Source organism: Mirounga leonina, unplaced genomic scaffold (assembly GCF_011800145.1).
Source record: "Mirounga leonina isolate KUSES-001 unplaced genomic scaffold, KU_Mleo_1.0 Mir_125, whole genome shotgun sequence".
NCBI lineage: Eukaryota > Metazoa > Chordata > Mammalia > Carnivora > Phocidae > Mirounga > Mirounga leonina.
The window spans coordinates 27,491,513-27,513,841 of NW_023270305.1; the positions used below are offsets into that span (position 1 = coordinate 27,491,513).

General features: G+C 51.2%; 2 protein-coding genes across 4 annotated transcripts; one reads left to right on the top strand and one right to left on the bottom strand.

The window, feature by feature from the left end:
- Positions 1-28: 28 nt before the first annotated feature.
- CIAO1 (cytosolic iron-sulfur assembly component 1) lies at positions 29-5,300 on the bottom strand. The gene is made up of 7 exons (XM_035001004.1): positions 4,993-5,300; positions 4,236-4,384; positions 3,971-4,082; positions 3,775-3,863; positions 3,326-3,527; positions 2,585-2,672; positions 29-1,715 (listed from the first exon to the last, which is right to left on the bottom strand). Exons 1-7 carry the CDS (start codon positions 5,129-5,131, stop codon positions 1,475-1,477), a joined length of 1,020 nt encoding a protein of 339 aa, XP_034856895.1. The 5' UTR covers positions 5,132-5,300; the 3' UTR covers positions 29-1,474.
- Positions 5,301-5,446: 146 nt separating this feature from the next.
- Positions 5,447-18,484, top strand: TMEM127 (transmembrane protein 127). Of its 3 annotated transcripts, none has more exons than XM_035001005.1 (4): positions 5,447-5,612; positions 5,996-6,313; positions 15,088-15,252; positions 16,041-18,484. In XM_035001005.1, the coding sequence occupies exons 2-4, from the start codon at positions 6,070-6,072 to the stop codon at positions 16,346-16,348; spliced, it is 717 nt and encodes a 238-aa protein (XP_034856896.1). In that variant the 5' UTR covers positions 5,447-5,612; positions 5,996-6,069; the 3' UTR covers positions 16,349-18,484. The 3 variants fall into 3 exon arrangements, with proteins under 3 accessions (XP_034856896.1, XP_034856899.1, XP_034856897.1); XM_035001008.1 differs by having other exon boundaries at positions 5,463-5,612; positions 5,971-6,313; XM_035001006.1 differs by having other exon boundaries at positions 5,464-5,612; positions 5,923-6,313.
- The last annotated feature ends 3,845 nt before the right edge of the window (positions 18,485-22,329 follow it).

Below are 22,329 nucleotides of genomic sequence, written 5' to 3' on the forward strand. Positions count from 1 at the left end.
TCATGGTGGCAATAAAAGTTTTTGAAAATTCTATTTTTTGCTTGAGAGCTTTATTTTTTCATTAGCAACGCTACGAGTTTCCCTTGAAGTGAAAGGCTCACTCCATCCATTTCCCAGAAAAAGTCTGCCAGATAAGCCAAGTCTAAGTAACATAATTTGCTAGTTTTTTCAAGATGGGGCCACGAGGACAGTTCAGCTTGCACAACTGCTTTTCATCAAGACAGTCTTAGTTGAGTGTGCGGCGCAAGGGCTTTATCCTGCTTCCCACTGTCAGCATGTTAGCTGTGTTCTCAAGGTCAAGATTTAACACAGTTTTTAATTGGTTCTATCCAGGACATTTCTAAGCGAGGTGAGGGCAAGGCAGTGAAGACTGACCACTAGTATGGGGTGCCGCTGCTTTGACTCCTGCCACAGCTGACCACACAGGTCCCCTAAGAGGCTCTTGGGACCACCCTCTGAGAGCCACTGCGCTAGGCACCGCCTCAGCTGTCTTTTCAAAATCTAAGGTGGTGATTTCTGTGGTAGCCAGTGAAGGCTGTAGTTTTGGGGACAGTCCTCAAGTCAAAACCCATTTGGAAGGGACTTCCAGAAGACAATTTGAATGAGATCAAAGTGATAGCTTAAGGAGTGATTCTCTACCTTTTTTCATTATCATGCCCCTAATGAGCCTTACTATAGGTCTTTTTTCTATTTGCCCATAGCATGAAAATTTAATACTAGTGGTTCATTAGAGAGCCACTAATTATGGTCTCTACGATTTTTTTGCCCCCTACCCAAGAACTGATTTTCAGCCCCACTGAGAATGTATGGCCTGTAGCCAGTAATAACTCCCTCTTAGGCTTCACACCCTTCCCCATTTATTTTTCAGCATTTCCAGTTGCCACCACAGCATGATGGCACAGAAGATACACAAGTTTCTAAGGGAAAGCAGAAGCATGTCTTACTCTAAGCCAGCCTACGTTAAAAAATTTCCTTCAATACTGATTGAATGTCTTAAATGTAAGAATTTACCCAGAAATCAGGAAGGTAGGACTTATTTCTGAAAAGGACTCACCATGGAATTCTTTTAAGTTGTGAATGTCCTTATGAAAGAGGACTTGGGACTCAGATGACCTATTTCTATAAAATTTCCAATTTCTGAAAAGCCTAAGATGTACCCCTTCTACACAGAGATATGGTGACTATAAATACTATATTCACCCCTCAAAATTGAACACTGTGCCCTGAAGCAGGCAAAATCTGTGGCATAACCACGACGCACTGATGTTCTGTAGCTCTTTATGAAGGGCCCCGTGTCAAAGGGGGGGGGGGGGAGAGTGAGTGTTTCTGTGGCTCCGCACTTCTACCCAAGTCTGAATGGAAGAGAGCCAAGTTAAGATGAAGGTCAAGGATGCTCCTTCCAGGTCCTCTTGGGGCTGGGAAAGTCTTAAGACATTTTCTGGGGAACCATGATTCTGTCCAAAGTCAAGGTGGCTCAGATGCCTTCTGGTCGCTGATACTTCCAGAAGGCCACCTCCCCGTCATCGCTGCAGGAGGCCAGGAGCCCCTGCTCCTTAGGGTTCCAGGCCACACAGTTGACATCCTGGGAATGGGCCTGAGGCAAGTGGGCTGTCAGGGAGAAGGTGGGCTGCTGTGGATCTGAGCTGGGATCCTCCTCAAACACACGGATGGCATCATCCCCACAAGCTGTAGCCAGGGCCCCTGTCAGCTGACACCTAGCAGGAACATGGGCATCAGTGAGTATGCAGGCAGCTCCTCCCTCCCCAACCTGGCAGATAAGGCAAAAGAGATTGGTTCTGCAGTCCTTGGGCAGCTCTTCCCAAACTGCAGGCCTCAGCTCAAAGTCTATTATTGAGAAGCTTCCCTAACACACAGCCACAAACATCACCCCCTAATTCTTCAAGGGCTGCCATCTAGGTTAGGTTTCCCCAGGCAACCCAAAAAACTCCAAGATTCTGAACTGCACTTTTCTCACTTAGCATAAGCAGCTTCCCTTACTGCAAGTCATTCTTAACTCTTTCTTTAAACAGTAATAGGCCGCTGAATTTTACCACACTTCTCCTAAGGTCACTTTCGTCATTCCCAAACGTTTGCTAATATAAGTAAAGCTTAGATGCACATCAACTATTTTCATCGTTTAGGATTATTTCCTCCGGACAGATTCCTAGGACTGCCCTCTGACCACTCTCCTGTATGAATGGTATGGCTTTTCTGGACTCCATAAGGGTAGAGTCAGGGTTACCAAACCATAAAAACCGCACCCATGAATCCAATTTCAAGAATATTTCTGGATGTATGAGGCTGTGTGACCCCCCCTCCCTCCCCAGCACAAGGCTGGTGCTGCCCTCACCGCCTGTGATCTTAAAGTAGGTACAGGCCTGGGTCTGTAAGTCTGTTCCCTGCTCCTGTGAACCTCAGGCCAGCCGGCCCTAGGCCAGCACGGTAGACAGTCGGCCTGGTCGGAAGAAATGAGGGTGGCTTGCTCTCTATGTCCATGTACTCCCAAAGGTGGTAGAGAGAAGCACGGGGTTTTGTCTTCTCTAAGATCTCTCCAAATGGGTGGGTGTGGGGATGGAGGTCTTACCAAGCAACGTCGTAAATGGTCCTGGAGTGGAAGCCCGACAAAGTGCAGATACATTTCCAGCTGGGGTCAGAGCCGCTGCATGCCACCCCTGCACAACAGACTTCTCTTGAGCCTCAGACATGTCTGTGTCCTGGGCACCTCAGGGGAGGAGCTCCTCAACTGCCCTCCCTCACCCCCCGCTTCAATCAGGAGGCCTCATTTTGTTCCTCAGTCCCCATCCGTACTGATCTGCCTTACATACTGTGGCTACACAGGGATTTTTACAGCAGAATTCTGAGAAGGAAAGGTCCTGCTCTTTAAAAACTTTTTGCTGCAGACGATGTCTGACTAGTTAGCCTGCCTTTTAAGGCCACCAACCAACCCAACCAGCCACCCGACCCACCTTATTACTCCCCAGATCCTTTACACCCTATGCTCCATCTAAAGGAATCATGGTTCCTGGCGTAAATCTAGGCTCTTGCACCTTCAATGCCTTTGCTCATGCTGTTCTGTTTTCACCCAGAAGTCTCTTCTCCTGTTAAATTCTTCTTGTGTTAAAATCCTATACACACTTTCCAGTTCGGATGAAATGGCTCTTCTTCCACACAGCCTTCCCTGATTGTCCAGCACTCGCTGGGCAGCCCTCTCGTGGCACATCCCCCTTTCTACTCCAATCTGCTGTGATTCGTCTATGTGTCTTAGATCCTGAGCAGACTGCGAACCTCGTGAGGAGTCTCCTGTGCTCTCTGACCGGCCGCTCACCTTGCTCGTTGTCCGGTGGATACTGGCGCCAGATACGCACAGTACGGTCATCGCTGCAAGATGCCAAGCGCTGGCCACTGGGGTCAAAGGCTAAGCTCCACACAGTGGATTCATGGCCTTCGAGGGTGGCACAGCACACCCAATCATCCTCTTCCTCCCGGTAGAGCTTCACTGTGTCATCATAGCTTGCAGAGGCTAACAGCTGGGGGGGGGGGGGGGGGGGAAAAACAGTGCTTGTCTATGTGGCTCAGGACGTGCCAATAGTTCCAATACCTCTCCCAGCTAGGACAGTCCCAGTGATCCATCTCTATAAAGGGATTAAAAATGTCTTTTGGTCACAGACACAGATCCCCATAAAAGTCAGGTTGAGGCTGAACAGCAGAGGAAGGCTGGGTACAACCCTCCACACCAAAATTCCTTCCCACCAAGAAACTTCACCGCACTCTTACCTCCTGGCTTGGGTGCCAAACCACATGCTTGACATCCTGTGTATGAGAGTTGAGGACACTGACACATTCATACTCATCTTCTTCATCAACTGTGGGAGGGAAAAAGAAAGGAGCCCACAAGCTGACTCTGTCAGGGACACAGGGGGGGATGTCTGTTCTCTGGCTCCCCACTGCATCTGGAAGGATCTAGACTCACCTTCCCAGACCCACACACTCTTATCTCGGCTGCAGGTGGCAAGGAGGTTGCCGGAAGGGGCCCAGGCCACTGACTTGACCTCATTTTCATGGCCCTCCAGAGTAGTTACACACTGTGAAAAGGGAAGAAGAACAAGAATCAAGCAACTAAGATCCTCGGCGTTCTTTTCATAGGTACAGCTGAGTTAGCCCAGGTTGGCTCAGGTCCCTGAACCAGCCGTGGGAAGCAAAAAGGCAACAATCCTGCTCCCATCCAGCCTGGTTACCTCAAAGTCATCCTGGTTCTTTTTCCAAATGCAAGTGGTAGCATCGAAACTGGCAGAGGCCAGGTAATTGCCACAGGGAGACCAGGCCACCTTCCGCACAGTGCGCTGGTGGCCTTCAGAAAGGACAGATTTGCAGATCCAGCTGTCACCTAAAAGCAAAGGACAGGCCAAGCTCTGGAGCTGGGTGCACAAGAAGGTGCAGAAGCACTATCAATGCCCTTGGATAATGGGGATTAGTACTGGAGCCAAGCTGGAGCCAAGCTGGAGCCAAGCTGGGCTTAATCGGTGTATTTAACGACATGCTTTCAGAAAGCTGTAACTGACTACTTCCTCTGCAGACATCCTTCTAAAACAAATCTGAGGAGTCACCTTTCTGATTTTAAAACTGTCAATGGCTCCCAAATGCCCTCAGGATAAAATTTAAACTTCACATTGGGTCGCAAATTACTCTGCAGGCTACATTCCTACCACCCTTCTCTCCTCCTTTTCCGGTCTCAGCAACTATCACAATTCCCTCAACAGTTCCAGCCTACTGACGTTTTTGCTTCCAATACTTGCCGACTCCTTCGCCCAAAAAGTCTTTCCCAGAGTGGATAACGTCTAACTTGAAGGTGGCTTCTCCCTCCTTCCCTCTGGCCTGTAACCTCATTCCCGGTCGGCTTGCCCCAACGGCTGCGCACTCCCTGAGCCCGGCACCCACGCTACGCGCACGCTGAACCCTCGGCAGCAGGGGTCGTGCAGCGCGGCCGGGCCTGACCTTCCGTGCCCCAGATGCGGACGCTACGGTCACCACCGCACGACGCCAGCAGGGTTCCCGCGGGGTTCCAGGCCAAGAACCAGCAACGGGAGTCCGGGTGTGCCGGGACGCGGCCCAGCAGCACCAGCGAGTCCTTCATGGCGGCCCAGAGCAGGGTGTGGAGGAGGTGGGCAGAGGCGGCAGCGCCGACCGCGAGTCCACGGTGCAAACTCCCGCGACGCCCACTCCGGCCGCCGAAGGCCGTCGGATCCCGCCGCTTCCGCCCGAGGGGTCGGGTCGCCCTGGGAACTGAAGGGCCCGCGGCTGAGGCCGTGCTGCCTCTGGGAGTTGTAGTCAGTTTACCCTCCCTGGCCGCAAGCACCGCGGGGGCAGCCTCGAACTACCAGTCCCGTGAGGCCCTGCGCAAGGAGCCGGCGGCGCGCCCAGGCTGTGACGCGCGAGGGGGACGGGGCGGGGTGCCGGAGGAGGCGGAGGCAGAGGTGGAGGAGGCCGGAAGTGAATAGGGCCCGGGTCGGTCCGGGCGTTGCGGGTTTAGGGCCTGGGATCGCGCTGCCCCAGGCAGCTGCGGAGCCCGTGACGGAACGGAGCGGCGCCATACCGGCCCTGAGGCCTGCTGACCGGTGAGGAACAGGGGTCGGTGTGGGGAAGGGTCCTTTCTAGCTACAGGTCGCACCCCAGAACACTGTTCCCAGTCCCGAATTTCCGATCCCCGCGGCCCAGTCTGGTCCTCGACCCCCCGGCACTCTCTGGCCGAGACTCTGGAGCCGGGTGTCTCTCGTATCGGTAGCCGATACCGGAGCTCCCACTCTCCGGTTCCCTGTTCCGCACCTCCGCAGCGCCATCCCAGGGACCCCCTCCCCTCCCTCCCCCCGCGACTCCCTGCAGCCCTCCTGTCTGTGCTTGGCCCCAGGTCCCACCCTCTATTCTCAGGTGTGGGCCCTGACAGCGCTGTATCGCTCTCCCCTTCTGTGAACCCAGCGCCTTGCTCTCCTCCCCGGGACAGGCAGGCTCAGCGCGCCCTGCGGAGGTCCGCGGCGACCAGCATTGACCTCGGAGCGACGGCGGGCGGCCCCGGGCATGTACGCCCCCGGAGGCGCAGGGCTGCCCGGCGGGCGCCGGCGGAGGAGCCCGGGAGGCAGCGCTCTGCCCAAGCAGCCGGAGCGTAGCCTGGCCTCGGCTCTGCCGGGTGCCCTGTCCATCACGGCGCTGTGCACTGCCCTCGCGGAGCCTGCCTGGCTGCACATCCACGGTGGCACCTGTTCCCGCCAGGAGCTGGGGGTCTCCGACGTGCTGGGCTACGTGCACCCGGACCTGCTGAAAGGTGAGGGCGCTGCGCGCCGGCCCTCTTCTTTCTGAGCGATAGAGCCTCCTTGTCTGAGAGCGGAATGTGATGCGGGCTGGAGCAGAGATAGCCAGGGGCAGGCACTTGGCTTGAAGGAAACAACCCCATTCCTGCCTGGTGTTCATGCCCACCAGGTGGCTCTGTTTGGGGTCTGGCCCCTCATTAATACTGATGTTATTCAGCCAGGCACCTACTTCTCACGCCATGCTAATCTGGACTGCTGCTATTTTCGGATTCTGCGGGGAGGAAGGGCGCTGTATATCGAGAACAGATAAGGGTGCTAGGCATCACAATTAGCTGCCCCCTTCCAAGGAACCCATGGGATATAGGAAGGTTTCTTTAGGGCAGCCTGTTGAAGGGAGGAAGAGGAACTTTTCATGTGGCTAGATTTTAAAAGGTATTTTGGAGTTCTGCTATAATTGGGTTTTTGCTAGAGAAAAAGGGAGTCTATGGCATTTTCGATAACCAGAAGTCAGTTTCATTGCCAGTCAGTAAAACAATTGGAATTTGATTCTTGGAACCTTTACAAGTGGTCTTGACTGTGGTAAGGTTGCTTTGTTCGTCATCCTGCTTCCTAGACAGGCAGGCAGAGCAAAGGAGAAAGGGACTGTTCTCTTTACTGGGCACAGAGGGGGCCAATATGGGGGTGGGAGTGGGAGTGGGGGGCTGTTCCAGGGAGCCCCATAGGTCATCCTGCCCAGCCTTGTTTCCAGTAATGAGAGGAAATGCTGTGTGGTATGAGGGCAGGACTGCACGTGCCTGGCTTCTACCCAAAAAATGGTCAGAGGACCCCAAGAAGCCTTTAGTAACAGCACAGTTTGTCACCCCCAAGGTCTTTTGAGCCATTTATGAAGGTCTTCATATTTTGTCCCTGGACCACCCTTGGGCTGTGATGCATTCCAGATGTTTACTGCCGCATGTATCAGAAGCATTAGGTATCTTCACATTGCTTCTTTAAGGATTCAGGCACTGGGATTTGAGGAAAAGGTCAAATTCCCTTCTGTGCTTTGGATTATATACCACTTCTGCAGGTCTGGTCTGAAAAACCCTAAGCTTGTAGCCTAATGTTGTCTTTCTCTAAGAGTTCTCTTGCTGTTTTGCATCTCTCTGTGAGGTTTTTTTTTTTTTTTTTTTAATTTTTTTTATTTTTAAGATTTTATTTATTTGTGAGAGAGAGAATGAGAGACAGAGAGCATGAGAGGGAGGAGGGTCAGAGGGAGAAGCAGACTCCCCGCTGAGCAGGTAGCCCGACGCGGGACTCGATCCCGGAACTCCAGGATCACGACCTGAGCCGAAGGCAGTCGCTTAACCGACTGAGCCACCCAGGCGCCCTCTCTGTGAGTTTTTAAGGCTTTAGGATAGTTTTGTAGAGAACAGGATGGGAGTGTCTAGTTTATTTCCAGATTTCACCATGATGATGGCCTTTGCTGGTTTGGCTCATTAAGACCCAAGTTATACACACGATGATGGTGGCCTTGTGACATGCAGCTTTTGTCTGCCTGTAGCTGGTGGCAGAAAGGCCATCAAGCTTGCGTGGAGTCTGGATGGTTTTTCCCTCAGCACGTTGCCTTCTTTGGAGCATAGCTGCTGACTTTCCACCACCCTATCCAGGTCTTTGCCCTCGATCCCCTGCAGTTTCAGTGTTTCAAGAACGTGGTATCACCTACAAACCGGGAGGGAGTTTATGGTGCTTCTCCCTTTCAAATCATTCCTGGGGAGGCTCACAAAATTCATGTGTTGGAGGGAGAGGCACTCTGATCCCATGTTCTTATTTTGGAGGTCCAGGAAGCTGTGGCTCGGAGAAGTGAAGTGACCTCTCCAGGGCCACAGAGCTAGGGGCAGAGCTGAGGCTCCTCACATCTGTTGACTCCAATATAAAATGATGCTGTCTCGTATGCTTTTTAACCTTTGCTTTACTTCAGTGTCGTAGAGAATGATTTCAGGAGTATTCCACTTTGGAGTGCCTCCTTGTCAAAGGCATTTGAAAAATAAAAATAAATTCTTCATGCAGGTTCTCCTTTGTTTATGTATATATTTGCCCTTTTTAAGAAATTTTTTTTTTTTAAAGATTTTTATTTATTTATTTTGACAGAGAGAGAGAGACAGCGAGAGAGGGAACACAAGCAGGGGGGAATGGAAGAGGGAGAAGCAGGCTTCCCGCCAAGCAGAGAGCCCGATGCGGGGCTTGATCCCAGGACCCTGGGATCATGACCTGAGCCGAAGGCAGACGCTTAACGACTGAGCCACCCAGGCGCCCCTTAAAAATTTTTTTAAGCCAGATTTTGTTTTTTGTTTTTTTTTAAATATTTTATTTATTTATTTGACAGAGAGAGATACAGCGAGAGAGGGAACACAAGCAGGGGGAGGGGGAGAGGGAGAAGCAGGCTCCCCGCAGAGCAGGGAGCCCGATGTGAGACTTGATCCCAGGACCCTGGGATCATACCTGAGCCAAAGGCAGTCGCTTAACCGACTGAGCCATCCAGGCACCCCAGATTTTGTTTTTTATAAAGCATGTTGCCTTGATCTTTACATTTACTCATGTGTTTAGGGATCTTAACCCATGGATAGCTTTTTTGTTGTGTTTTTTAGAGATTTTATTTATTTGAGGGGGGAGAGGGGCAGAGGGAGAGGGACAAGCAGGCTTCGCACTGAGTGTGGAGCCCAACACAGCGCTCGGGCCCACGACCTGAGGTCATGACCTGATCCAAAGCCAAGAGTCAGACGCTCGACTGACTAAGCCACCCAGGCGCCCCAATTCATGGATAGTTTCAACCTGCTTTTCTGTGGCCATCTTCTTGGCTATTGCAAGCTAGGAACACACGGGTGTCCATTAATAAGAGAGGTGACAGACTATCACAAAACTATCACAAACTATCACAGAGGAAGGCAAGGAATTAGGAGGTCCCCGGTTGCTTCTCTTCTTCCCGTACTCTGTACCTGTTGGGTTTTTGCTACTCAGTGGGCCTTTAGACATGGGCTGTTCTGTGCGACTATGTTGATCCTTAGGGCCTCACCCATGTCCTAAGATGGAAGCCTGGGATATTCTCTATCTCGGGAGGGAGCAGAGCTTCGGGGCACAGATCTGATGGCAATAGATGCTACCGGAGGGAAAACAGACCTTATCAAGTCTCTGCAGGTGAAGTGGGGTGGACAGGGCTGGCAGGCCTTGGAGCAGTGCCTTCCTGTTTCTCAGCCCCCTGCCTGACACCCCATGTCTGGCTTTAGTTTCTCCTGAATGTCTTTATTTGGTAGGTGCTGTCCCCACCTCCGCTTCACAGAGGTCACAGGCTCGGGGAGGTCAGGTACCACGGGCTTGGGGGCACAGCTGGTGTGCGCGCTGGGGACCCCACTCTCACCATCACACCTTAGCGCACTCTAGGTTTCTTTTTCCTTCTGTCAGAGTTGCCCAAGGCTTAGTATTTCCCCATCCTAGTGGAGTTTTTCTCACAAGCCCAGCCAAAGCTGTGCTTCTTAGCCCTCATTGCCCCAGCATTCTGGCTCGAGTTGGTGAGCCTGAGGCAAAGCCGCTCACCCTCCTGCTGTCATATGCTGAGCCCCAGGAGGCTTTAGCAAATGCTGGCTCACAAGATTTGGTCCTGAATTCTTCCGCTCCCTAGGGGGTGCCTGCTTCTCACACAGCTCCTCACCCCAGGCCCAGGTCCAGAGATATGCTCAGACTGCTAGTGGCCCCAAGCTGGGGGCGGGGGGGGGGCGGCGCAGATAATCGTTCCTCCTGAGCCCCAGTCCCTCTCCGACAAGTGTGGCCAGCAAAGGGAAGCATCTTTGGAGAATGAGGAAGTTTGGGTTTTGAAGTCAATGAATCACAGTTGACAACAGGCCACTGGAAATGCAGAGCCCTTCCAGGAAGGGCCAGGGTGCCTGCTGGGTGGTGACTACTGCTGCTGTCACTTCGAACACCTGCCTGGCCCGGTCTGTCCCCAGAGGCAGCTCTCCTAGGAGCTGGTATCTGGGGTGATACCCAGCCAGGCACTAGAGGGCCCTGTTGGAGTCCTGTGTCAGAAACCTGTCTGGAAGTCAAAAGTCACAGTGGGCTAGGCAGGTGGGATGCATGAGCGCTGAGAAGGATTTGGGCCGTGGGGAAGGGTCTCTAACTCACAGGGACTCCAGTGAGGGGCAAAGGGAGGGAAGATGAGACAGAAGAGGGGAACTGTCCAGAAGCCACTTTACCCTTCCTGCCTGCAGCCGGTTTGGGTCAGCAGGGGGTGAGAGCAGTGGGCCAGTAGACAGGAAGAGCCAGGGCCTTCAAAACAAATCCAGCCCAGTGACTCACCAGTGACCTTGGGCAAAGTCAATTCCTTGGGATCCTATTACACAGCAGCTGCCTTCTTCCCTGGTGAGACTGGAGGGGACAGTCAGCAATAATTACCAAAATAAACAGCACAACTGGAGAATAGGATGTGTTCTCTGTCTACCAGAGTATAGTACATTGCACTGCTTGTTTGAACTTAAAATTAGGACCCTGCCCTGTGTGCCATTTCTTTCCACAAATAAAATAATACATATGTAACACTTAGGGATTTTGTTTCCCTTTAGCAGCCCTCGAGGTGGGGGATATTCGTTGCTCTCCCTGCCATACTGATGTCTGGCAGGGGGAAGAGAGAGACATGGAGATCCTGACCCTAGGAGAGTCACAGCTGGGTTCTGAGCGTGTCTGGGATAACTCTGCCTGGCTTCTCTGTGTGCTCTGAGACGCTCTGATGAGAGGCTAACTGGGACGTGAGGCAGACCCCTGGGGTATCTATAAGCATCACTCCAAGGGAAGTTTATATTTGGCTTCCCCACCAAGCCTGAGGGTTCACTCACAGCTTTGGAGTGGAGAAAGGCAGTCATGTTGAAACAAAACCCATTTGAATTTTGGGTCAAAAGCTCCGTCTCTGTACCACATCATCACTCTGGTGGGGCAGATTCTTAGTCTGGCTTTAATGGGCTCTTTCCCCGGCCCATACTGGCTGATGTGTGCAGACGAAGTACCAGCAGAAGGAGGACAGGCACACCAGGGATGACGCAGCTGTGGTCCAGCTGTACCAGCCCCGTGCCAAGGGAGTGGGCTAGTGGTAGGCAGTACGGGCTCATTCCTGGCATGGTGTGAGTTGACTATCAGCACAACCCTGTGTACGGGGAGCAGGTGTTACAGCTTTCATTTGCTGGATGAGAGAGCAGGGCAGTTAAGTGACTTGCTCAAGGTGACATAGTTTGTGGTCCGCCTAGGATTTGTTGCCAAGTCTGGTGCCTTTCTGGTGTTCCCACTGCTTCTAAGAGCCAGATTCTGATGGCTGCAGAAGCCTAGACCACACCAAGCAGGTTTTGCCCAGTAATTCCCAGCGTAAGCACTTTTCATGGCTTAATGATCCAAACCTTTCTTGCCTAGAATAGGTTTCATGCTTCCAGCCCCTTAGTGAGCTCAGTAGCTACTGGCTCTGAGGATGACTCTGACAGCATTCATGTTAACTTTTGACCCTTCATTCAAATACAGCTCTTTAGGATTTGATTGATTATATCCATCAGGGAAAAATGAAACAGCTAACTCTGGTGCTTGGTGATTCCGAGCATCATGATGCAAGGGAGCCTGATGTGGGTTTGGCGTCTTAACTCTGCTTTGTGACCTGGCGGAAGTCACTTAACCTCCTGGACTCTCTGAGTCCTCATCTGAGCTTTGTGATGAATCCCCCAGAGTGGAGTGAGGCTTAACTAAAATAACATATATATTTTTTTTAAGTAGGCTCCATGCCCAATGTGGGGCTTGAACTCACGACCCTGAAATCAAGAATTAGACACTGTACTGACTAAGCCAGCCAGGCGCCCCAACTGAAATAACATTTGACCTGTGTGCACAGGCTATTCCTGGAGGGGTACACCAGAAAGGACCAACAACGTTTGTCTCCTGGGAGGGGCAGCTGGACATTTGGAAAGGGAGGAATGTCCTCCCTGAAGCTTTTTATCATGTGCAAGTTTTCCTTATTGAAATAAGTGTATTACGAAACATAAGACATATAGGAGTATATATAATTAATGTACATTTTTAAGGATGGTAATGAACATCCTGTACTCACTCTGCAGCTGAAGAAAGTGTCTGAAGCCCTACTGTATTACTTTTGTCCTTTAAAACTAATTGTTGGGGTGCCTGGGAGCTGGGAGGTGCAGTGGGTTTACCTCCTATTCTTGGTTTCGGCTCAGGTTGTGATCTCAGGGTCCTGAGATCGGCCCCACATTGGGCTCCACGCCCTGTGCAGAGTCTACTTGGGACTCTCTCTCCCTCTGCCCCTCCCCCCGATGCACGCACACTCTCTCTCTCATAAATAAATAAATCTTTGGGGGGAAAAAAAGTAATTGTTAAAATTTAGTTGATTTTTAAGAACCACAATTAAAGCACCACTCAGAGTACCTGGCCACAGTAAGTAACGCTGCTGGAATCAGAACACAGCCTGCTGCAACGCAGAGTGATGTAAGCCCTTACACCGCTCTCAGGTTATTCTTGGATGCACTAGAAAACTTGTCCTGCCCCGTCCCTGCTACATGCCATGTGGAGCCCAAGGTGAACTATCTCAGAGAGCTTTTAACAATATACAAATAAAGGCAGGAAACCGTGTCTGCCTCCAGGGGCTTTTCTTTCAGTGAGGCCTGTGGGTTTCTAGACTCCTCCAGGCCAGCTGTCTTAGGCTCTGCAGGGCTGGGTTAAGTGAAGGCTGGCCCTGGCTGCTGGCAGAGCTAACGCACAGGTGAGCCTCTTGGCTGCAGACGATTTCCCAGGGTGGATGACTGGGCCCAAAACAGATGATTAGCTGACAAGAGAGTGACAGATAGTTCTGGGGCAGCTTAATAGATGACCTGCAGCCAGATCAAGGCATATGAGACTTGTGTGGGCTCAGCCAACATCTGCCTGGTGAATTATGAGCCTGAGGCAGGGAATGCATGCCGTCACAAAGCCCCAGAGTCTCTTGATACCTGGTCGGTTCTTCAGTATGGGAGGCCAGACTCTCTGCCCAAGACCCAGTGATGTCAGTGTCCATTGGTTTGAGTCTGCTTTGTGAGGTTCAGGTCCCGTCTCTAGGTTCTTGGACTTTTCTTCAACAGTCTGCTTTCTTCTAGGTCCAGGATCAATGTTTCTTGGAACGTAGGGCTTGGCCCACCTGCATGGGAATTACCATGGGCTGCTTGCTAAAATCCAGATTCCTAGGCCCTGCTTCAGGCCAAGAGCTCAGAATCTGCGGGGCCTGGAAACATGCTCTCAGCCAGCACCCCTGTGATTTTCATGCCCACTAGAGTGATGACCATGATCCCAGAGCCTCTCAACCTGAGATTAGGACTCAGGAAAGGAGCCTATAGTCTAAGTATTGCCAGCCCTTTCCAAATTTTCCTAAATCAGTTGACGACCCATGGCCTAAATGAAAGAACTTGCCCATGGCTGGACTAGAGAAAAGAGAGGAAGTTAAGGCCCATTTCTCTTTATCAAAGCTTAAAATGGTTTCTTTTTGGATCAGCCTTTATTCTGTGTGTTTCTGGGAGCGCTAGTAGTTTACATAGATATGAATCGGGACCGATAGTATTGTCCAGGTGAATTTTCTTTTAAAAAAGAAGAAGGTGGGGCACTTGGGTGGCTCAGTTGTTGGGCATCTGCCTTCGGCTCGGGTCATGATCCCGGGGTCCTGGAATTGAGCCCCTCATTGGGCTCCCTGCTCCGCGGGAAGCCTGCTTCTCCCTCTCCCACATCCCCGGCTTGTGTTCCCTCTCTCACTGTGTCTCTCTCTGTCAAATAAATAAAATCTTTAAAAAAAAGAAGAAGGTGTTAAAAGTCTTAGAAGTTCGCTCTATGTGTCTGGTGTACGGTTGTCACCCTGGGACCTCCCTTCTTCTTGACTCTGGGGACACTCTGAATGTTGGGTCACCTGTTTGAACATCTTCCTTTCTCTTGGTTCACGCCCTCATTGTGGTAGAGCATGCACCCCTCAATGGCTTCACCCTCACTTTAGAAGGTATTGGGGGCTGTCAATTTCTGAGTCTGTCAGGCTTTTGTGGTGTAAACTAGTCACTTCTTAGCTTTTCCCACTTTTGGCTTATACTTGGGCTTATCTAGTCCATTGAGTCTGTTCTAAGTAGGTCCAACTCCTTTTAATTTCTAATTTCCAGAATTTTGTTTTGACCCTTTTCTCTTTGTGTGGGTTTATGCCTTAATTTCTTTTTCCTTTTGTTTTAGTAGGGTGCAGGGAGGGAGAGCAGAAATAAATGTGACAGTCTAGTCTACCATCTTTCCGAATTTATTCAGCACTTTTAATTCTGTGTTCGTCTAAACTGCTTCAACTTCTTTCTGAACAAGGGACTGAATGAGTGACTGGATAGACAATCAGCATTAATCAGCCTCTGTGGCTGTCTCAGATCAGAAGTCCATGGGCTTTTCCTGCCAGCCTAAAGCACGCTTTAGCAGAGTGGGCTAACGTGTCAGGCTAATGGTCAGGGTCTTTACATATGGTTAGCAGAGGGTGGCGATTACAAGGAAGTGGAGCCCTGCACTTAGAGTGATTTTGTTGGAAAGGGAAGAAGGACTCAAAGCACATGGGAACCTGTCTGCGGTTCGTCTCCTCTGCAGGCCAGCTGGGAGCAGGAGCTGAGACTGCGCCTCCCAGTACTCTCCTGGTTCCCCAGGACTGTGGTGCAGGGGGACCAGCTCTTCCCGGTGGGAGGACTTCCTGCACCAGGGTGTCACTTGGGGCCCTGAAGATTTGGTTCTCCCCCTACAGATTTCTGCATGAATCCCCAGACGGTACTGCTCCTGCGGGTCATCGCCGCCTTCTGCTTCCTGGGCATCCTGTGTAGTCTCTCTGCGTTCCTCCTAGATGTCTTTGGGCCTAAGCATCCAGCTCTGAAGATCACCCGTCGCTATGCCTTCGCCCACATCCTTACAGGTAAGCATGGGCCTGCTTGCATTGGGGAAGGAACTGCCACAGGGCGGAGGCATCCTGTCTGCAGTTGCAGGTGGGGACGAAGGGGCTTCTGTGAGTGGATGCCATTCCAGATGCTCATTTCAGTTCTAGCCTCTCACAAAGCAATGGACTGTGATAGCAGCTGGCTGCTTTCATTTGCACGGACGCCTGCCAGGACCACGAACCCACTCAGCCCAGCTGTAAAGGGGGAATATTGTTGGTATTCCACAAGAAATCTCAGTGCTCTCTAAGAACTGCAGCTGGAGCTCAGCTGGGTTCATGGGGCCCAGAACAAGCGGGGAAGGAACCACGGTGTCTCACTGTGCCTCCCCCTGGAATGCATGGTCTCATCGGATTCTCTCCTTCCTGCTTGTCTGCACACCACCTTTCTCTGCTTAGATGCAGCCTCTCCTCTCACTCATGACTGGGCTGGTGTGTTGATTTGACCTGTGGTGGTGCCTACTCCAGCCCCCAAACTGCATGACCTGGTCTGTCCCTTTCAAGCACCCAGGGACTTCTAGCAGCTTGGTATCCCAATTCCAAATTCTTGAGACAGAGAAACTGTGGCCCAGAAGGAGTCAGGCATCTGGCCCTAGCCCCTGCCCCTGCCCGAGAATCCCATGGCGAAGAGAGCTCCCCATCACAATGTCTGGGACCAGGCAGGTTCTCTGAGAATGGGGTTTGGGGAGAGAGGCTCAGTTGGTTCTTTAAGCATCCTGGCTGCAAGGTGCCTACTAACTCCCCTTCTCTGCTGTCTGTCTGTCCCCCAGTCCTGCAGTGTGCCACCGTCATCGGCTTTTCCTACTGGGCTTCTGAACTCATCCTGGCCCAGCAGCAGCAACATAAGAAGTACCATGGTTCCCAGGTCTATGTCACCTTCGCTGTTAGTTTCTACCTGGTGGCAGGAGCTGGTGGAGCCTCAATCCTGGCCACAGCAGCCAACCTCCTGCGCCACTACCCCACGGAGGAGGAGGAGCAGGCCCTGGAGCTGCTCTCCGAGATGGAGGAGAACGAGCCCTACCCAGCAGAGTATGAGGTCATCAACCAATTCCAGCCGCCCCCGGCCTACACACCCTAATGGCAGCCCAGGGCTTTCTTCTGCGGCAGCCCCTCCCCACTCTGCAGCGCCTCTCACACCCAGAGGAGCTCCTCTCCCCAGCAGGCCTCACTGGTAGGATCCTGACCATTTCACCAAACCTTCCCAGGAGAGACTCTGCCTTTAGGGTTGTTCATGTATCCCTACTCTCGAAACCTGGGATTCACTGATTTTATATAATGCACTGTTTCCCCCTCTTGTCACCTTCCTGTCCCTTCGCGGTCACTAGTCATTACCAACCAGGGATGGCCATACAAGTTTTCTCCCTTCATGGGCCATAGCTTTGAGACTGGGACTTTCCCTGGGGAGCTGCTGACGATGGGCACTCCCAGATAGAAGTGTCAGCAGGTCCAAAGGGAAAGGGGACTGGGCCCTGTAGGCTCACTTCATAAAAGTCAGTGTTGTCCCACTGCTCTAGCCCTGGACTGATCCCCACCCCCCATTCCTACCTGGAGTGCCGCAGCCCCGGGCCGCCCGCTCCATGGAATTCTCTGCACTTTAGTCTTTGGACTTCCCATCACGTGTGTTCTGGTTTTATGGGAAGAAGGAATTGCTGTCGGGAAGCAGAGTGGCGCTCTCCCCGCCCTGCCCTTGCTTGGGTGGCTGGAGCCCAGGCAGGGAAAGTAGCAGCTGGTATGGGCCTGAGGCCCCCTGGTGCCCATAAAGGATCAGATTGGGGGGGGGGGAGCAAGTCTCCCTAGTCCCTTCACCTTTTAAAATGTGAGTGGTTTTAAAAGGAAAAAGCAAAACCAACCAACAGCAACAATACTCTTTTTAAACTAGTGATAAGACTTTGTCACTTTTTCAGACATGTAGCCCATTCCTTTTGGCTCAGCAGTGTTTTGGGCCACAGCTCCCCCCCAGGCAGCTCCTCCCTGAATCTCTCCCAGCAGAATGCAGCCTCTTCCCTTGCTCCCTCCCCCACAGGGACCTGGCTCCCTGGGCCCTTCCTGTGGAACCCAGAGCCCAGTCAGTCGGCCCCAAGGGGCCGAGGACGGTGGCCTGGCTGGCTGGCCAGCGTGGTGCTCCTCAGGACGGTGGCACTGAGATGTAACCTGGCCTCCGTGCAGGAACAGGAGCCACAGCAGGGCAGGAAACCCACGACTCTCCACACAGGAACCGCAACCAGTGGGGTCCCGTTGCGTGAGATGTCAGAACCACCCTGTCAGACCAGCAGACCTGGCTGTGTCCCTCAGGCTCAGTGTGTCCCCTAGACTGTGACTTGGGGCAACAGCTTGCTGCATGCCCCTCCTCTCTTCTCGAATGTACTCTGGTCTTGCAGTGTGCTACTGGCTCTTCCTCGCCCAGCCATCACTCTGACCGTCCCATTTGCCACACACAGCTCTGGGTCTGGCTCAATACTCGGCCCTGAGATCTGGGGCACAAAGTGGGAGAAACTTGAGAGACCTTCAGTGTGGATCCAGATGGCCAAGCTTCTTTGGAATCAGTGTCCAGTGCTGAGCTGAAAAGCAGATTGGATCCCAGTTTCCTTTCACAGGCAATAGGCAGAGCAAGACTGGAGAATGGATACCACTGTTGAATTGTGGCTAGAAGGGGACTGTCTTGTCCCTCGTCCTTCTTCAGCTAGTCTGCCTGGGGATGTCTGGACAGATGCCTGTGTGGGAGGTGAAGACCATGTCTGTGCGTGAGTGAGCAGCTGCCTGGAGTACACTGTGATGCCAAAGTGTGTCCCAGGGTGACTCTCAACACTCTTCCAGACTCTTCTCTTAGGCAAGAAAGACTGCAGTATGATACCTGAGCACAAAGCCAAGGAGCTAAATTAAGTCTTATGTCTTTCTGTAAAGCCTGAGTTTGCCTTTGGCAGATCTCCAGGGTGTGGCCAGCTCTCTCTGACCATGGGTATCTAAGCAGGCAGACCAAGAGAGCGGGCACCAAACACGCATGCCAAAGTGAACAGTCATCTCATGAGGACCCAGATGTTCCACGTGATTCAGAACCCACTTTTTATTAGCTCCCCATACCTCTGGCCTTTCTCTTTTCCCCTGCCATCCTGACACTGATAGTTTGTCATATAAACTCCCCTGGTTGTGTTTTTTTTTCTAGAAAAAAAAAAAAGCAAAACAAAACAAAAAAACAAATTACAAATAAGAATGTAAATGCCAGTGGCTCCCTGTCATTTTTCTGTCACAATCTCCCTGATTTGGTTTGTTCCCTTCCTCTTAGAGAAGCAGGAGAAATTGATGAAGTGTGTAATTAAAAAAAAAAAGTTGGGGGGGACTTGCATGTGCTTACTCCATGCAAGGCATTTTCACCTCTAAGACCCTCCTAGTCCTGACAACTTCCATACCACTTCCAGGAGCAGGAGATGCCTCCAGCCCAAGTCCCTGACTTCAAACCCTGCGCTCTTCTCTGCAGCTGCTAGTTAGCTGCGGAAGAGAAAGCTGCTTCTGAACTCCAGCCATGGTGTGGGAAGAAACAGACTTCTTCAGAGCTAGGACTTGCAGAAGGAGCTGCATTTTCTTTTGAAACCACAGGGAATGATTACTTACAGGGAGAGGCATGTGAGTCAGTTCCAGGAGTGTAACTTGTGGAAGAGCTCCCTAGTGTCCGTGCCTCTCATGGTTACCCACTTTCCCTTCCTTCAGCCGACACACTGGGCCCTGAGTGGATATCATGGTAAAAGAGCTTCGGGCTCCCTTTGAGAGGCAGCCCATTCAGGTGCTCTTTTTTTGTTCTTTTGGAAGAGTATACATCTTTCTTGAGAGCTAGGAATGTGTTCTCTCTCATTTCATTTCAGACATTTACAAATGGCACCTTGTGTTGTATACAAGGCACTGTTAGGCCCCATGAGAAGAAACGTGATGACCATCGGCCCTGTCTCCAAGGATTTCATATTCTTAGTTCAGGAGATGGACTTGTTCACAAAAAGGCAGTGAAGTAAGTGGTCTAATGGACAGTTGGGGAAAGTGCTGTGCCAAGAGGGGAGGCTGGTTGTGACCTGAGCGATTATGAAAGGCTTCGTGGAGGAGGAAGCTTGAGCCAGGCTTGCAGTGAGGGTTTGGAGGTAGGGTGTAGGGAACTCCCACTGAGGGAATAGCAAGAGCAGAAGCACAACTGGAGGCCAGGATGTGGTGAGAGAAGAGGTTAGAAAGGTGAGAGGGGCTCATGTAAGGCACCATAAGCAGTGGGGAATCCTGGACGGGTTTTGAGAAAAGAGGGACCCAGGTGACAGTGTGGAGGAAGCTCAGCCTTGTACTGCGTGGAAGAGTCTGAGGGTATGGGAAACGGGAAGTGGTGTGGGGGCCTGGTAGCTGGCAGAAGGGGAAGAAGAGAGCAGTCTTGGCCCCCAGGGCCTGGCGTCTCACGACATGGAGGCAGAGCCGGCAGTGCGGGCCTAGAGGGGCTCACGGATGAGAAGATGCAGGGTGTGAAGGGCAGCAAGGAGAGAACCTTGGGGAACAGAGGAGGAGGTGGTTGCATCTTGGGGAAGAGCAGTTTTCTTAAAATAACTAGAGAATCTTCAGCTGACGTCTCCCCCACAAATGTCCACTCCATCAGCCACTAAATTCATAGGTCTCAAGATTCTGTGGGGAGACAAAGGAACGAATACACTTTCTGGCCCTTGGTTTCAAATAGCTTAAAATCTTGGGAGTGGCATTTTATTTTATTTTTTTAAGATTTTATTTATTTGAGAAAGCGTGCGAGCGAGCACAAGCAGGGGGAACTGCAGAGGGAGAGGGAGAAGCAGGCTCCCCTCAGAGCAGGGAGCCCGATGCGGGGCTTGATCCCGGGATCATGACCTGAGCTGAAGGCAGACGCTTACTGACTGAGCCACCCAGGGACCCCAGGAGTGGCGTTTTTAATGGGGGTTGGGAGGTGCATGGAGGGGAGAAAATGTCTCCTCTTTGAATGGGGTGCCTAAAGTGAAAGCACTGTCAGGGACACACTTTGAGAAGATATCAGTTCCTCACTTTGGGGAAAATGTGGTCTAAAGAGTTTGGTAATGAAAAACTTTAAAAGAGACATCTGCGGTTCCATCTTATTTAAGGGTTTGTATGGCTCTGAGAATGGGGCTGAAGGCACAGGGCCTGTAAGCAGCCCTGTTTGGAAGCTTCCTGTTCTTTTTGTCTCTGTAGCAAAAATGGCAGCTAGCCCTGTAAAGGATCTTCCCTTCATGGTGACGTCTGACTAGACACTGTAGCTCAGTCCTCCACCTTGGTTTTACCTTCCTCTGGGGTCCTCTCACCTAGATTTCTAGTGCCACCACTATTGCCAGGAAGTTGCCTCTGGAATAACCTTGGGGTGGTAGGTGGGCTTTGTTTTAAAAAGGGGAAGGCTGTCCCTTATTCGTTCTTTCCCACCTGTTTGCTTCTAGTTGCTCTGTAGTAGAGTGGTGAGAGAAATTTGTATGTCCACTTGAACACATACACTATTATGTTCACAGGCTTTATATCTTGTTTTTTACATTATAAGTTCATTAGGAGTAGGGGGTCATGTTTTCTTATGCAATGTTCCCTCACCAAATACAATGAACACAATGTGCTTTGTGAAGGAGCAAATTTACAGCATATAGTCCTTGCCCTCAGGGGCCTTCCAGTCCAGCTGTCAGGAAAGAGGAAATCTATAAGGCAGAGACCTGACAAGGGCGCTTGATGCCCCTTGAGACTGTAATGGTCCAGGAAGGCTTCATGAAGGGGGAGAGACTTAATATGGGCCTTGAAGAATGGGTAGGCTTTCATGAGAGAATAATGTAATCAGTGATGTGAAAGCAGGAAAGAAAGGGACAGGCTTTGGGGGACAATGAGTGTTTTGAGCATTGGTGATAATCCACTGGAGGGGAGTGATAAGGTGGATGGACCCAACCCATGAGGTCCTGGAATGCAAAGGTGATATCAGAATACTTAAAGCTGTAGGATACAGAACTCTTAACACAGAACTATCTTAATTAAATAGAATTTATTGTTTCCCATAACTGAAAAGGTGACCTGGCTGGATCCAGGTGTTCAGATGATGACGTCACAACACTATTTCTCTCTCTCTCTCTCTGGTCTGCTCATGGGCCCAGGCAGTCTCCTTAAAGGTGGTGAAGATGGCCAACAGCAGCCCTAGGCTCACACTAATCTCTTGTTTAAGGACTGGGATGAGTCTCTTATCCAAGGGATTTTGATCTGGTTCTGAAAGAGCTGACCTGAGGTGTCTTTAACCTGGTGGTTTCATATACAGCTCTATCCTTGATGACAAAAACAGATGCTTTCATGGATTGTTTCTAAGTTGTGAATTAAGGGAAACTGCCTGTTAGGAAAAGATTGCACATATGGATGAGTAAGTGGATGAATATTGTCAATGCTTTCCGTTCTGAATAATAGATGAACAGAGCTTCGGGTTACATACCATTTTGAAGGGAAGAGAAGGCAATTACTGCTGCCTCTTTGCTTGACAGTTGGGAGTCCAGGGTTTGCCTCAGACTCAGACAAGTTACTTTCCAAGTACTTGGGGAAAAGGGACCAAGGCATGGGCATCAGAGCCTAATTAACTTATAGTAGGCCCATTTAATTCTCTGGGGAATGCCTATCCTCAGGTATAATGCCTGAGAAATGATTTTTATCTATGCTGCTAAGTCAATAAATTGGTGCTTCCTACTTCTGCCTAGATCCCCAAACCAGGAGAGATGATGTCCAGTGTAGGACCTAGAGCCTGCATGAGGAACCTGCCATGAGGAAGGGCAGGTCAGAGGGCAAGGTTATCTGCGAAGGGATACCAGAGAAAATCATCTGGAGGGGAGTATGCAGTGTCCATAGTACTTTCCAGGCAGAGAGAGCCCATGACCTGACTTCCAGTACCAGTTCTCTGGACAGACATACTCTACTGAGCGTGATGACAGAGGCTCTTTCAGGTTGGATCCCCTGAGCAGCAGACAGAGATGGAAGATTAGCATGTTGTATTGGAGGTGCTCTCAGGTTCAACACGTACGGAGGAAGGGAAGGAAGTAGTCTTGGTTAGAG